A 16413-nucleotide genomic window follows, 5' to 3' on the forward strand; every position below is an offset into this window, starting at 1 on the left:
TCAATGATTTCCTGATCAAAATTTTCTAAAATACTGTCTCTCAAACGTATCTAAACAATATTCAAACAAAATCAAACCAAACCAGTCAAGAGATGCGTGACCGATTAAGATTTTTTGTACGGTACACATCCATTTGTATGAAGTAATAAATAATCAAATTTTGAAACATCGTGTCAACCAGAACGAGAAAAATTCAGTTGTTATTTCATTAAATTTCAAATGATTTAATAATTGGTTAGTTGGAAAAATAAAAAAACTGTCGTCCGTCAGTGGAAATCGAACTCCTGATTAAAAGTCCCGTGTTTCACCAACTACTCCACAAAGATGTGTACATATTAGTTCAACACGAAATATTCGACTCTATCGAAAAAACTTTTCCCACGACTCAATAAAAATAATGTCTCCCGACGCCCTTTTCGCTAACCAAGTTACTTTCATCGGGAGATGACTGAAACTAATGTTTTTCACATATAGTCAGTGGGCATACTTGAAGACTGGCTTTAAGTTTTATAGCTAGTCTTAAGTATGCCCACTGACTATATGTGAAAAGTTTTCTTTCCTAGTACGAGGAATCAGGCAAATTTTGGATATGCGGTTGGTTATCTCGTTCATAGACAGATGGTGCGATGACAAACCTGTTGTTTGTTGTCCTCTTCAGCCTGTTTGAGGAATGATACTCTGAAGGAATTCGATTTTTAATTATCAGAAATCATTTACTTTATGTTGATGATAGACACTACCTCGCACTGACGAGTTGCCAAACAGCTCGAAACCGGTCTGCAAGTGTGCACCGGAAAAAATGATTGAAATTTACCTCGAAATTTTCATTTCGAACGAAGAAAATTACTTCAGTTTTATTGAAAATATACTTTCTCTATTGAATAATTCACATCCCCGAGTGTAATTTCATTAGGGAATGTACTTTTCATTGATAATTAAATATTCATCTAATATATGTGTGAAATCATAACGTATTATTTCATGTGAAGAGAAGAACTAACTGGACGATGGGTATTCCCCCTTAGTGAAATGTAAATTTTCGCCATCTCTTTATCGAATGTAAAATTACGCTTGTATTTGTGAGTGATTATTGTATTGTTCATTCTTGTCTACAGAAGCGCATCGGTTTGTCGGACGTGTGCATTAGAATATTTTTGTTGTTGGTGAAAATAAGTAAAGAAGGTGAGTACATTTCTTGTAAAATTTCAATAACTAGTCCAATAAACAGATGAATTCATTGAGTTTTCTCGTTATGCATTATAGAGTGTTTTTTTATTACAAGTATATCCTAACCTCACATCGCGAATTATTTCATACTGTATGGAATAATACAACATATTTTAACTGATTTTCAAATAATTACAGAACATATATTTGAAAATGTTTGTGATAATTACTGAATGGTATTGAGAAAAAGAGAAAAAGAGATATACTCGATAGCAGTGGCGTGAATCATCAGTGACGCCGTATGCACTATCCATTTTAAAAATGAATTTCGATGAGGAATAAAGTTTCGTATTGGTGGTTGCAAATATCGGACAATGTTAAATTGTAATTTCATTCACCTAAAAAATATCTGAACGTTTTATTCATATCTCTCATAATTTTGGATAAATTTGAGGATTTGTGATTCTTATTATTGAACTTGAAAACATTTTTGCGATGGGAGGCAAGTTGGAACTCAAAATTGAAGGAATCGAGAAACACTTTAGGACCTTTTTATTTCTGTTGAAGAGGTGAACAAAACACTTCATCACCACTTCATACCATATCATTATAGCTATATTTGCTATATTTCAGAAAATGTTGGAAAACATTTGGAAAAATCAAATTTTTTATTTAAACGGTTGAATATGTATCAAAAATTTTTGAGAAATATTAATATTGAATTCAAACTAGTAGTAGTTTTTCTCTAGGAATGTGTGTTCGTCAACTTACTGTGTTTTTAGATTTCTAAACCTATTCATTTGATGATATTTCATTTCTCTTTTAGGATAATACCACCATGAGCAAGAAAGAAAATGTGTTAATTTGAAGAATGGTTTTTTTATTTTGTACTGTTATTTGACTTTTTTGATAATGAAAAAAAAATTTTTTGTAGAATTTCATTTCAAGAATGTATATGAACTTATTTTGTATATACCTATTTTTTTTAATATATCAATGTGTAATATGTCTTGTGCATTCAATTATCTAAATTATGAGGAAAATGGTCACTTAAGAGTCAAGAGTCAACATCCGATTGAGGTATATATAGGTATATATAGTGTATTCAAAACTACTCTGAATACGGACCTTCTTACAACGGAATATCCCAAGGTAATATAACCCGTAAATGAAAAATTACAATGTAAAATTTTATCAGACTATAGAATTCCACTGTGAAATTATATAAAAGTGTAAAATTCTACTATAAAATTCTGTGAAGAGTGTAATATCTCGGTATAAATTTATATCGCAAATTTACCCTATAAAGTTTTATTTCAACACAAAAGTACACTCAAAATGAAAAATTACACTGAAAAATTCCACACTTGTCTTCGGGGTAGAATTACAAAATAATATTCCGCATGGAATGTGAGATCACACACGAAAGTAATTTCTCGCTAATATGGGCGGTAATTAAATTGCCACCGGTACCGGTGGAAAAATTTTTACCAGTGTGTTCCAATAATTCCATTCCGGCAGTTGTATCGCCAACAGCATAAGCAGGAATAATTTCAGTGAAGAATCCTGCACTAACACCTTGTCGGATATAATCCAACGCCTTTCGTGGTATTAGCCAGGGGGGTAGTTGTTTTCTGATAGTTGTTAGTCCATTAACCTACAGTGTAGGGAGTTGAGACTGGCCTGAACGAATTGATCCTTTTGATGATTTGAAAACTAATGTTATGGCTTGACTGATACCTCATTTTAACCTGTTTTCTATCTGTAATTATGTGAAAGTGTGAACAGAGGGCTATTTTGATTGGGACCTTTGTCGTTATTTATTGATCTCACTTCACATTTTCCCCTTCTAAACTTTCGAAGGCATCTGAAACTTATTGTCATGTACCGGACTCAACAATTTCGAGAAACATGTTTTACTTATTCGGATTCATAGACCAGAGAAGTCTAGTGTTGGTCATCAAGCCACAGAATGAGTAACGAATGCTAACTTAGGAAAACGTGCGTCGAGAAACAGTATTTTTGTTCTGGTTTGGGAAAAGTGTTTCCAATAGATTAATTTCACGCTAGAGGTACCAAATTCTTCTTATCAATAAAGGATTTGATTGTCAAACGACTCTCATTGTGCTTTTGAAATTCTGAGAAATATCAATTTCCTTGCCACATTTCCAATTTCTGAAGGAGCACACGCGATTCCACATTTCGAGTCCATGTTTTGATTTTTCTTCACAAAATATATATTTCATAACCAAGTTTCAGTTTGATGATTATCTACGTTTGACTTTTCGGAACATATTATGGACTGAGTAAATTCAGAAAACTCACTTTCAATTGAAAATTATTGCAACCCAGCTCAAAATTTGGGAATTTTCTCATTGGACCACGTATGTTACCACGAAATAGAGTTCAAATGAAACTTCTGTTGGAATAATGATAAAAATAGAAATCTCACCGGAATCAACATAATTAGGTAATATTTTCAGATTATACGCAGCTAATCAATTTTCATCAGTCAAATGTTTCAAAATAATTTCATTAAAAAATGTAATTAATGAAAGCCGTATATAATACGGAATGTTCATCTTGAATAACAAAAACCGATTCCTTGAGGTGAAATTTATAGTACTTTGATTTTATTATTTGAACAGCATATTTTGTCACGCCCCTGTATTTTTTGTCATTTCATAAAATCAGTAAAGTGACGAAAATTTGAATTAATATTCATTCAAGAAATCAAAATGCAAAGGATCACAATTCTTCAATGAACTGTTCATCGAGAAAGCTCGCATCTTCAGCTTATTATTTTGATCGTGATCTTCGAAAAAAAAAGAATGGGTATCATTTTCCGATGCTCTGCAAATGAACTTTTTTTTGAGAAATTGCACACTGTTGTTTCTTTTCGAAACCACTCCATGTTCTCGAATATTTCAAGATTTTTTTTTCAAAAAATAATGTAAAATAATATAGAAATGAGTAATATTAAGGATATATTTGAGTATGAAGTACGTCAGGACACAAAATAAATGTTTTGACAACAAAATTGTCTGAAGAAATTGAAAAATGTCAAAAATAGAATTTTTCAAGGCGCTTTTCAACTTGTCAGCGCGAATGGTGACAATGTTTACATTCTTTACATTACTAAAATGTGGATGAATATAAATGAAAACTTTTTAACAATGGATTTTTACAAAAATACATTTTCTCCAAGAAATTTTTCATGAATCTTATTTAATCATTAACTTATATGAATTTGAATGGTAATGGTGAGAATTATTATAAAAGACTTCAACTTGAACGAAACCAGTTTTTCTGCTAAAAATTATATCAGTTAAGAACAGTGATAGCTTCACGAAAAAAAAAGTTCTACTTTTTCAGCTAATTCACATTACAACAAAGGAGTATAAATATTTTATATTAATTCATATCTTCAACTTTATTTACACAATAGCCAGAAACCTTAAACATTTTTTCATTACTGAACTGTATTAAACATTCAATAAATTACATTTTCGAAATAATTTGATCAAATTTAATCCTTTAATTGTTGTGAAAATAAACAATCACCACTAGCGCTATTCCCCGAACATCAAATTTCCACTCTTTAAATATATCTGATTTTGTATTCCTTCTCACATGATATTTGATAATGAAACATGATCGACATATAATTCGTAAATACGACAATGATAAGTGGAAACTTCCTGGAAATTAACTTTTTCTGAATCTGCAGCTCCAAGTCAAATATACATTACTCCAGTTCTCCTTAAGGTGCTCTAAGAGCGGTGCCTGTGCGGAAGTTGCGATTCACACTGGATTTGAATCGCTGGAGATTAAATCCATTCGGAAACCCGTTCTCAGGAAGTTCATTCCTGAGAACGCAGTTCTCCAAATGAAAGAGTTCCTAAACAGAGAAGTTCGAAGTGTACTGAGTTAAACCTCAAAACGATGAGCAGCCACAGTTCGTCGCTTATGTGTGTGATATGTACCGCTCTTGATGGAATCAAATGTGCCAAGTCACTCGTACACTTCCCGTGAGAGTATCTATAGAAGAGAGACAAATCTCCAACCTTTCTTCGATGTTCCAGACTATCAAGGTTGCAAGTGATGTTCGCGTCTCTAATCAGGCGGATGACTCTTTTCTGGATGGAATCCAGCAGTTTCACGGTATGCTTAGGGGCGGGGCTCCATACATGAGAACAATACTCCAAAGAAGATCTGATCTGAGCTTTATAAAGCATCAAAAGTTGATGAGGTGTGTGCAGAGTTTTTTGGCTTGGAACAGTGTTCCAAGCGTACATTGGCCTCCATTTTAACCCCCAACAAACTTATCGAAGCACAAAGTAAAATTGTCTGTCCTGAAATTATTATATCCGGTTCAGATACATTTATCTTTTTGGAGAAAACCAATGTCATGGAATCCAAATGGAATGACGAGACAAGTATATTGATCTTTGTTTTCAAAACCTGTGCTGCTCCCAAAAACCAGAACTGAAACAATCTTCTCGAAGCGGTTGGCGTCTTCAAAAGATGAAATTTTCTACTTGTTTACAGATTCATAACTCCTGATTACTGATGGTTCAGAACCGTTCAAAGATTTTTCCTGCTTAATCTTAACATTGAAGTCGTGCATATACTTTCCAAAATCCCGACAAGCTCACGAAAATGTAACAGAAATTGTTGAAAAATCATTACCTAGGTATCGTTATTATTATTAGTACTTTTAGGTGGGATGTTCATCTGTTATTGTTCAATATTTGAACATTTTATTTATTATTTTACTTTGAGTAGTAGTCTGCTACAAAGCCTTTTTTTAATGTTTCAGAAATCCAACACCAACAGTCGATCCGTTCTTGTACAATATAACTTGGCCACAGATATCGCCTGATTCCAAGCACATTCCTCATTTAAGAATAGACACAAATTTCAGTATTGGCGAAAACTTCAGGATGGAATTCATCGACTTTTTGAATCAGCTATCTAAAGACAATAACTAAATTGATTAGAGTACTGAAGTATATATTTTTGTAAAATGCATGATCAAACATAATCCAACAAGAGCATATTATAAGTTGAATTTGCTGATTAAAATTCTCATGAATATTTTCAGTGTAATTTGATTGTTATAAACTGAGTCATATACTTCAGATAGTGAATATAGAAGCGGATCATTTTTGTATCCAGTTCATTCTGATGAAATCGACATAGACATATCATCCTCAAAAAGGGGTAAGGTTTCACAGGTCACTAGAACTTGAACAGATTAAATCAAAGAAAAACTAATTCAAAATCAAATAATTTTTACACCCTGAAAATGTATCCCTGTTTTTCGTTGCTTTACCCTCAAATTAATCAAACTGGGTGATTTTGGACAATAAAAGTGCCCTGATAATATTTTATATAAAAAAGTAAATCAATTTGAATACGCCTATTTTCAAAAAAGGTTTATAAACGTCACTATTAGGTATGGTGTAGACTTACTTGCCTTCCTAATTTATAAGCGACAGTTTTCAAAAATGTATTCTACATATTTTCTAGTGACAACTTGTGCACAGAATACGAAAGACTCCATACAATAAAGGCGTATTCCAAATTCGATCTCACTTAGGAAAAAAATAGAATTTTCAAAATATTAGCTGAAAAGTCCTTACTTGACCTGGATACATAACCTAAAAGTTTGGAAGATTTCTTAGTTTGAAAGATTTCAGTGTGATTTTAGTAATATGCAAACAAAAAGATAGTATGGTATCGAACACCAAGATCTTTGACTTCATTTACATTTTTGATTGGGAAGGAGTTAATGCAGTATTTTTAGGTAACAGGCGACTGAGAGCGATTGAAACAGATTAACTGACACTTACTGAGATTGAATTGAACGATATAACTTGAAATCATCAGCAAACAGTTATCCTTTAAAATCGGTTATTTGGTCAATAAGATCATTGACAACACTGCGCTTATTGAAACTTTCAACTATTAATGAAACTGTAACTCCAAACATCACTGAGATATTAAATGCAAATATTTCAAATTCCTTTTTAATGATGCTGCTGTCCGACCTTTTCTGGCATAGTTTTTGTTGCATGCTTTACATGCAATTTGAAAACAAATATCAATATCCAAATTAAATCTTTACAGAACTGAATAGTTCAATCGATCATTTATTTAATCATGTGGAAGTTACAAAGTTATAGGACAAGTAAATTTAGAAAAAATCCTACAAATAAAACACAACACTATCATGGAGAGTATTTAAACATATAACTAAAATCAAACTGATTATGACACTCTGCAAGTCAAATGGTATGAAATCAAAACTAAATCCACTCTAGGAATTCTTGAATTGAATAAGGACACAGATGTATCAAAACTTTTTTCAGTGGTCTTTTAAATGTATAAGTTGGTAGACTTCTTGGATTGTAGAGGAATAAGTTGTACAGGCAAGGCCGTAGCCAGGGGGGATCAAGGGGGATTGATCCCCCCCGAAAGTTCTTCTAGCAACGGCCACCCAAAAATTATATCAAATAAACCGATTGGCTTGTTTGAACAACGGAGGAGCCATGAGAGTAACACCAACCGCGGCAATGGAATTAATTACTGGTCTGTCTCCTCTGGACCTGTACGTTAAGGAGGTTGCGTTAATGGCCATGTTACGATTGCACACGGTTGGTGTAAACCTTGAAGTAGGAATGGGTCAGTTGAGGCTGAGCCTATGGCGAGAAGCGCTTACTGCCCAACCTCTGTTGCAGGCAACCAGTGATGCAATTGTACCCAGGTTTGTGCTTAATAAACCCTACAAAATACAAATAAAACAGAACACATAGTCAGATGGTACAAATGCAATACGCATATATACAGATGGATCAAAGAAGGCTCAGGATATGGAGGATTAAGTGGGGAATGGGAAAAAAAACCAGCGTGGTTCAAACGGAACTGGCTAATATTTCAATTGTCACAAAAGAAATAACCATGAAAAGAATGTCTGGCAAAAAAATAACAATCTGCACTGATAGCAGACACGCTAATAAAACAGACGTTACCTCAGGCCTCGGCGTGAAGGTAATCGCATTGCCGACTCTTTAGCCAAGGAAGCGGCTGGAATAAGAATTTTAGGACTCAGTGGCACCTACGGCCTGATCACTTCGACGATTGCGGAACTAGCCAAATGATACCCATGCTCAATCCCTAAAGAGATAGGATGAAATCAAAGGATGCAATCTTGTCAGGATCACCCTGGGCGACCCAAGAAAACTGACGCCGAAGAAATATCTAGCATGACCAGGAAAAATCTACGCTGTGTGTTCGGCGAGTCTTGGCTTACACCTGTCCATATAAAGGAGATGTCTCCTAGTGACCTGCCCACTTTCCTGGAAAGGACAGGATCGACGATGACCTAGGAGAACAACTCCTTGGGAGGATGTACAATGGTTCGCATGTGGCCTAAGTGCTGTGGGCCTACACTCACCCTCCCCACTCTACAGATACAGGTACTATTGGAATTATAAAATCCGTTAGAAATTCTATCAAGTCTTTGGCAAAACGAACCAAGCGTTTGAAAGGGAATATTGAAAAAACTTCCAAAAACACAATGGAAAAACCTTACGGCAATGTGCGTACAAACTTTCAAAGATCTTGGCAACACTACCTGTTTCCACATGTACCCCTGAAAGGACTTTCTCTTCTTTGAAACGCCTCAAAACTCCACAAGCCAGGAACGACTAAACGGTTTGGCGTTAATGTCAATCCACCGTAGAATTGACTTTGACACCGAGGAAGCAATTGATTTGTTTGCTGCAAAGAAATCTACAAAACTAAATTTGATTTTGTAAAAAGATATTAATATTTCTGTAATGGTTTTCTAATAAATATATATGATCATGAAAAACAATTTTCTTTCTTTCGTTATTTTTATATTTCATGTTTTTCTACTGTTCCACCAAACCAACTCCCTCCCGAAATTGTTTTCTGGCTACGGCCTTGTGTACAGGTATAAACCAAAAGTATTTGGTGTTTTGAATAATTCCAGGTTTTTGAAGGGCACGTAAGTTATCTTTTTTCCTTGTATAGTGAGAAAGGTATTTCGATTGCCATATGTGCATGTCATTAGCTCAAGTTAAAATATGCCAGTAACTGTTAATATTTTGTATCCTTTAAAAAAAATCGACATGAGTGACATCACAAGACATCTTGATGCGTTCTGATGCGCTTCTGAGACACAAAAACACTATGTGCCGATGAAGTATTTCCCCAGACAATAATTCCATAGGAAATTCTGGAGTGGATTTCGGCATGGTAGTATTTAAGGAGATGGTTCACACTAAGAGCACTTTTTAAGTTTCCAAATTGATAGTACTTTGAGTTCAAATTTTTATTTAGTTCAATGCAGATCTAAAAGGCAGGGTAGAATAGAAGAATTTTCAATTTCACTAAACACGTTTAAACTGAAGATATGCTTAGTGAAAATCTCACAATAAAGTGTTTCTTGAATACTTTATAGATTTTCATCAAGTATCAACCGATTCCATCACATATAAGGACTGAATAACAAAGTAAGAGAGCAAGTAAAATTTTTTCTTCTCGATTTATCTGGCCGCTTGCGAAGCTGTAGTTTTATTCGCAGTCTCTTAGCCTTGATATAGGCGTGAAATCATACATCCCGTTGAAATCCGCTGAGGTTCGTTTAATGTTTCGTTAATTTCAAGTTATAATCTTCGTCATGCATTTATTAAATCTACAAGTTGAGGAGATGTGTACTATAATGTGTATAACACCCTGTAATATAGAATTCGATTTGTGTGTTTGTGTACTGACTGAAAGTTGTTAAGTTGTATTCATAACTGATATCAAAAATGATGTGTAGTTAATGAAGGCTTTGTAGCCTACCGTTTCTACATTTATCACTGTTCTTTCTTTTATTACTATTTGCTGAAAATGAAACAGCATTTGGTGATGCCTAGAAAACAGTGAAATCATTTAATTTTCGCAACTCTCTAATTTAACAAATTAATGAATTTCATAGAAGACAGAAGTAATTCTATCAAAAATGTTCAATAAAAACCATATTTCCTCACTTGAATGTATACTCTTCAAAAGTGTTAAATATACACATTTCATATAAAATCTAGAGCATCCACTCTGTCATCCTCACTTTGTTGACGGATAATTATTCCATGATGAAATTAAATGAAAATTATTCCAAGATATTATATACTAATTTGTGGAAAAGTGGTAACAATATAGTATCAACCAAAAATTAAATATTTCCAATTGTATTTACAGATATTTGGATATGCTTTTCTGACTAGTCGAAAGTACCATACCTTTACCAAGTGTATTAAATGTTTGCCATAAAGTGTCCATATTTTTCATTAAACCTTTTAGGTAGCATTACTGAACCTTTTCTGGGCAAGTATTGAAAGTAAAACAAACTATTATCACGAGATCAAATATATGTTGCCATGAAGGACCTTGAATAATCTAAAATATGTTTGTGAACGTGAACGTTTATCAATAGTGAGTCAATACCTGAATATTATAAAAAAGCCTTGGGTCAGAAAAGCATATCTCAATACATTTGAGATTGATTATAGCAATATAAAACGTTAACACTGAAAAATAAACCCCTATTTACTACACTTTACAAAAACTATAAAACAATAAGATATAAAAACCTTTACAAAAAATCATATGCGTCAAGAGTGACTCTTATATAGAAATATATTCTTTACAGTCCTTAAAGCTCTCATTAGAGTCAATTACAAATAAATTTCGGATTAAATATTTGAAAAATGCACCCATGTGGTTATAGTTTATCAAAACAAAAGAAAAGTTAACAATTCAGTTTTGCATTCAACACTTCTGCAACAAACCTTGAGGTAGTTGCCCTACCACAATTGAAATATGAGTAAAAAAAATATTATGAAATCTCTCTTCAAAACTGCAGATCATTTTTCACTTTCGCTGACATTTCCAAAATGATTTATTTTGCAATTTAATAACTCACAGAGTATTATTGGTAGAATAAAAAAAGAGTTGAATACAGATACCAGAAATCTTGAGTGCACAAATTCTAAAATGAAAATTTCAATACACAAAAAAGGACAGAACAATGTAGATGTATTACTCACGGGTAACCGAAGACTTTAAATATTCAGTAACTTTTCAAGTGGTTCTTTAGTTATATCAATATCAATTATTAAAAATTCCAATTACAATAAAATAAATATGATGAGATATATAGGAGATTTGCTGTTTAACATATTTCTCAAATAGTAATTATTTACATCTGAACACCTGAACTAATCTGATGTTTGGCCCAGACCTAGTAGCTTTATAATACACCTACAAAAATGTTCATAAAAACCCGTTACGTCTACCATGATCTCATAGATCACACAGTTCTATTCTCTCTTAATGGCCTGTGGTGCTTCCGCTAGTCCTTTGACTTTCAGTCTGTCTGCTGTCTTCAAAAATGCCGGTAGCTGTTCTTGACTTACATTTACTTCGCCTGCATACATAAATTCCAAAATAGCTTGAAGGTGACTATAGGCTACATCTTTCAGTATTATTATGGGGTGTTTCGAAGGGTTTTCCTGAAATATAGTTTTTTGTAAGTAAGTAAATATAAAGGTGAATGGAAAACAATATTCATTCATAATATAAATATGTAGATAGAGTTCTAGAGCGACATTTCAAAAACTGTTTCAGATAAATTGTTTTTCAGTTCTCTATTCATTTAATTATGATCGGGAATATATAAAACAACATTGATAATGAAACAATACCTTTCTGACAGTAAATTGCAAGTTCAATCATTTTTTATTGATTTAATTAAAGAGTTATTTTGAATTTCATTTTGCTTAATTAAAGCGTTTCTTATCTGAATTCACCTTAGGAATGACAATATAAACAATATTGTTTTAAGCCATTAGGAACGACAAGCTGTGATTTATTTTTATTTCTTATATTTGGAATTAATTTCTTTTTAGATTTCCGAAATTAGCATCTAAATTATAAACGGTAACTTTGATTGTGACAAAACTGGTTGATAAATAGATAGATAGGTAGATAGATGGTTGCAAAGCTCAGGAAAAAAATGCAATTCAACAACAAAATATAAAATAATTTGAAAATTTTGATGAAAAGTATCATATGTCATATCAATTAATATTTCTATGTACAACATACCAAAAATACATATATATATACACATATATATATATATATATATATATATATATATATATATATATATATATATATATATACAACACTTGGTTACCAAAAGATAGAAATACAAATGCACGGAGCCACCAGCAGGAGCCAACCGCTCATTTGTGGTTTCAGTTGATAGACCTTGTGTTTACAAGAAAACTATCAAAATCACCACAGAGGCAGCAATAGCTACCTGCTATGTCCGATTAATAACTTCTATTTCTATATCAAGACACTCAATAACTTTCATATTTTCATAATTTCCTGGACCCGTATGTCACGCAGTTAGCTATTGCTGCCACCGTGGTGATTTTGATAGTTTTCTTGTAGACACAAGGTCTATCAACTGAAACCACAAATGAGCGGTTGGCTCCTGCTGGTGGCTCCGTGCATTTGTATTTCTATCTTTTGGTATCCAAGTGTTGCCCATGCTCACACTTGGCTGCACCATACTGATGATGAGCCAAAAGCCCGAAACACGTGTCTATGGTTTGCCACTTTCTTGAGTGCTATGTGCGATTAATAACTTCTATTTCTATATCAAGACACTCAATAACTTTCATATTTGTATAATTTCCTAGACCCGGATGTCACGCAGGTAGCTATTGCTCCCTCCGTGGTGATTTTGATAGTTTTCTTGTAAACACAAGATCTATCAACTGAAACCACAAATGTGCGGTTGGCTCCTGCTGGTGGCTCCGTACATTTGTATTCCTATCTTTTGGTAACCAAGTGTTGCCCATCCTTACACTTGGCTGCACCATACTGATGATGAGCCAAAAGCCCGAAACACGTGTCTATGGTTTGCCACTTTCTTGTGTGCCATGTCCGATTGATAACTTCAATTTCTATATCAAGACACTCAATAACTTTCATATTTGTATATATATATATATATATATATATATATATATATATATATATATATACATATAGAAACTTCCTTTCCCAAAATCTAATCACTCCTAAAAATATAACCTCTTCAATTCAAATGGAAATGAAATAGTCAACAATGCAAAGAAGCACATTTAGAGTACTTGTACTCCAGGAAATGAAAACCATTCACACCAGCAAAATGTTTAGAATCTCACTCAGAATATACAAGTCAACAAACCCACAAAACAACAGAACATGAAAATTTTATCTCCACAAACCAGCCTTTTCAGCATGATTTGGCATATCCTTCCTGATCACTACCTCAATGAAAATTTAATCACACACATTTTACAGATAGTTTCTCAACACAAAAAAAAAACAAAAAGATATAATGAGAATTGCCAACAGATTCCCTGGCAAACCTTTATTTGCAGTTCAAGGTCTCTCCGTTTCTTCTACTGGGAGCAGTCTGTTATGTTTACAAAACAAGAAACATACCTTGGAAGTATTAGGATTCTCATCCATTTCAAATTAGATATAACTTGATACAAGCTAGACTTGACAATATTCATATGATGTCAAAGGAGCCTTAGGTACAAAAGTATATAATAAGCTATCAGAAATTTTTAGAAATGGGACTATTCTTACTTCCCAGATGAATGTGATGAAAAACTCTTGCAAATAAATTTGTTTTATCATTTAAATATGTTGTGTTTTTTAATATGAAACAGTACTGAACTGTTATATAGGTTTTTTGTGAAGCTGTTTTTAACCACAGATTCTTTGGCTGAAATGAATAATTCTGATTCTGTGTCATACTTATGTCAGTTGATTTGAATTTAAACCACTAGACAGTCTCTATACGAGCATGTAATCAATATATTGCCAGTTGTTTTTGTGACAGAATTCGTTTTGAACTTTTGATTTTCTTATTGTATATCTTCTCTATAGTCATTGATACTGTTGAAACTCTTCATATTTCATAATTGAAGCGAATAGAGTTGAAACAGTTTAAAAAAGATACAGAAGAAAACTCATTACTACAGAACTTCTATAATAATGTTTTCAACCAAAAATCAAGCTGACTGACATGAAAGTAAATATATTCCAGAAGGGTTTGTTCTATACTTTACATGTTGCATATATGTTTCATTTTACACATAAAACATGCTTAGAATATATGTTCAAATAATAAAACAGCTTACCTCTAATAAACTTTTGAAGTAAGGACTACAAGCTGATAGGACCATTTTGTGAGCTTTACATGTTTGGCCCTCACAAGCTAAAGTTACATCTGTGAAGCTTTTCTCATCCCTCAGGTGTCGAAAAGACGTAACCATATTGCTTTGAAAATCGTTCCATTTCAAGAAGAATTGTTGCTGATCAGCCATTTTATACAATATATTTCAATCTGAAAAAACACATTTTTTTTCACAATGGGAAGTTAAATCTCTCATAACCCAATTTTCAATATGAGATAATGGTAGAACTTGTTATAATTTTAATTTCAGTACAACAACTGAATTTACCTATATCTGCAGTTCTTGAAGTATGTAACAATCTGGATTATGGATGTTTTGATTTTCACAATTTATAAGATCATTTGCACAATCTTGGGAAACGTCAAATAATAAAATTGAGGAAATGCAAAACGCAAGACGCAAGCGCTCTCATTTTACTGACATTGTCAGTGTTGCCGCAACCCTTTGAAAAAAAGTACTACATCAAACACAAATGTACTACGAGTGAATCCATAAATTATTAACATATTTAGTATGTACAATCGTTTTGGTGCTACAGCTATAGTTTTCATAGATTTTCGACTATCATATTGATGGTATAACAAATAATTCGGTGACAAGTGATGAACAGCATAACAAAATGACAATTGACATGACAAATGATTATGATTTTATATCGCGGATACATACGTCAAACGTCAAGCGAACTAAACCCTAACAATTTGATTCGACTATATTTTTTGCAAGTGTACTGAATCTCAAATAATAATATCATCAAATGCCTACTTCGGCCGCTGTCAAGCGTCATTAGTGGAGGAACACAGTGAAACCACAGAATATCGGAACTACAGTGAAACTTATGTGTCATTCCCAAATGGTTTATTTTAGGATTGATGAGCATAATATACTATTGATCAGGGTTGTAGCGGAAAGTACCTATGCTTTCGTTTCCGCATTTTTATGATAGAGAGTGTCATCCCGTGCTACAAGGCTAAACTGTTCTTCGTGAAATATAATTTGTTTATGAAAAACAGTTTTTGTGTAGGAGTCAATTTCCCTACACGTTTTCTGGGCTTGAAACCTTACACAGAATATAAAACGAATGAATCTTAATCGACAGAGAATCAATCTATTGATGTGTAGTCCAACTCAAACCGAAAAGTTCACCCAGTAAAAAGTACTGTGTAATATAAACTTTAGAGTCTAATTGGTCAGTACCTACCTTTTCTTCAGAATGAATTTTGTGTACAAATAGAATAAGGAATTTTTTTTCCAAAACGTTGGCCATATAAGAAAGCTTTTAGTACATGATCATAAGGCCATTTCGTGCACTATACAAAATTTAGGTGGATTTCGCATCGCGATTTTTCTGATTTTGATAAAGATTACTTTTTGACTGATCTTACACTAACTGACTGGGATGAAGTATACAGGTTGGATAATGTTGACGACATATATGGTAATAACATCCAACAATAACCTCATTACTCTATTTGATCTCCATGCTCCTTTCCGAAAAATCAGAGTTACCAAGCCACCCCCGCACCATGGTTGACTTATAATATCCAACGTATGATATCTTTAAGGAACCGCGCATTAAAAAAATATAAGCAAACTAAAACCATATCACCATGCGATAGCTATAAAGAACTGATTAACGACAGCTGCTATTCGCCGGGGGAAAAAGCGTATCTTGAATTCGTTCTTTCGAAGAAAGATGCCAAGGCAACTGGAGAAAATTACGTAATTTAGACATTTTGCGTCAGAAATCCAAACCTGAAAAACTTAGATGAAATCAAACAATTATTTTGCATTACTCCAACTCGCTTCGGGGGATACCCATTGAATCCGTTGTGAGGAACGATAAGTTTGGAATTTGTTGTTCTGATTATTAGAGCGCTTGGTGGAATAATGCCCT

The 16413-nt window shown here is 33.2% G+C and overlaps 2 protein-coding genes across 3 annotated transcripts in view; one reads left to right on the forward strand and one right to left on the reverse strand.

Moving 5' to 3' along the window:
- LOC111511678 (carboxylic ester hydrolase-like) overlaps positions 1–6267 on the forward strand; it is a 41780-nt gene extending 35513 nt beyond the window's left edge. For both annotated transcript variants that reach the window (XM_074171250.1, XM_074171249.1), the window contains one exon: positions 5990–6267. In XM_074171250.1, coding sequence (XP_074027351.1) covers positions 5990–6030 — 41 coding nt within the window. In that variant the 3' untranslated portion in view covers positions 6031–6267. The remainder of the gene's footprint in view (positions 1–5989) is intronic.
- Positions 6268–10226: 3959 nt separating this feature from the next.
- lolal (longitudinals lacking protein-like) lies at positions 10227–14941 on the reverse strand. Its single transcript, XM_023167711.2, has 3 exons — positions 14784–14941; positions 14460–14665; positions 10227–11756 (listed from the first exon to the last, which is right to left on the reverse strand). Exons 2-3 carry the CDS (start codon positions 14643–14645, stop codon positions 11565–11567), a joined length of 378 nt encoding a protein of 125 aa, XP_023023479.1. The 5' UTR covers positions 14646–14665; positions 14784–14941; the 3' UTR covers positions 10227–11564.
- Between the last annotated feature and the right edge of the window lie 1472 nt (positions 14942–16413).

This window comes from Leptinotarsa decemlineata, unplaced genomic scaffold (genome assembly GCF_025532065.1).
Source record: "Leptinotarsa decemlineata unplaced genomic scaffold, Ldec_3_MD MMD2_tig00000010_RagTag_RagTag, whole genome shotgun sequence".
In the NCBI taxonomy this organism is placed as follows: Eukaryota; Metazoa; Arthropoda; class Insecta; order Coleoptera; family Chrysomelidae; genus Leptinotarsa; species Leptinotarsa decemlineata.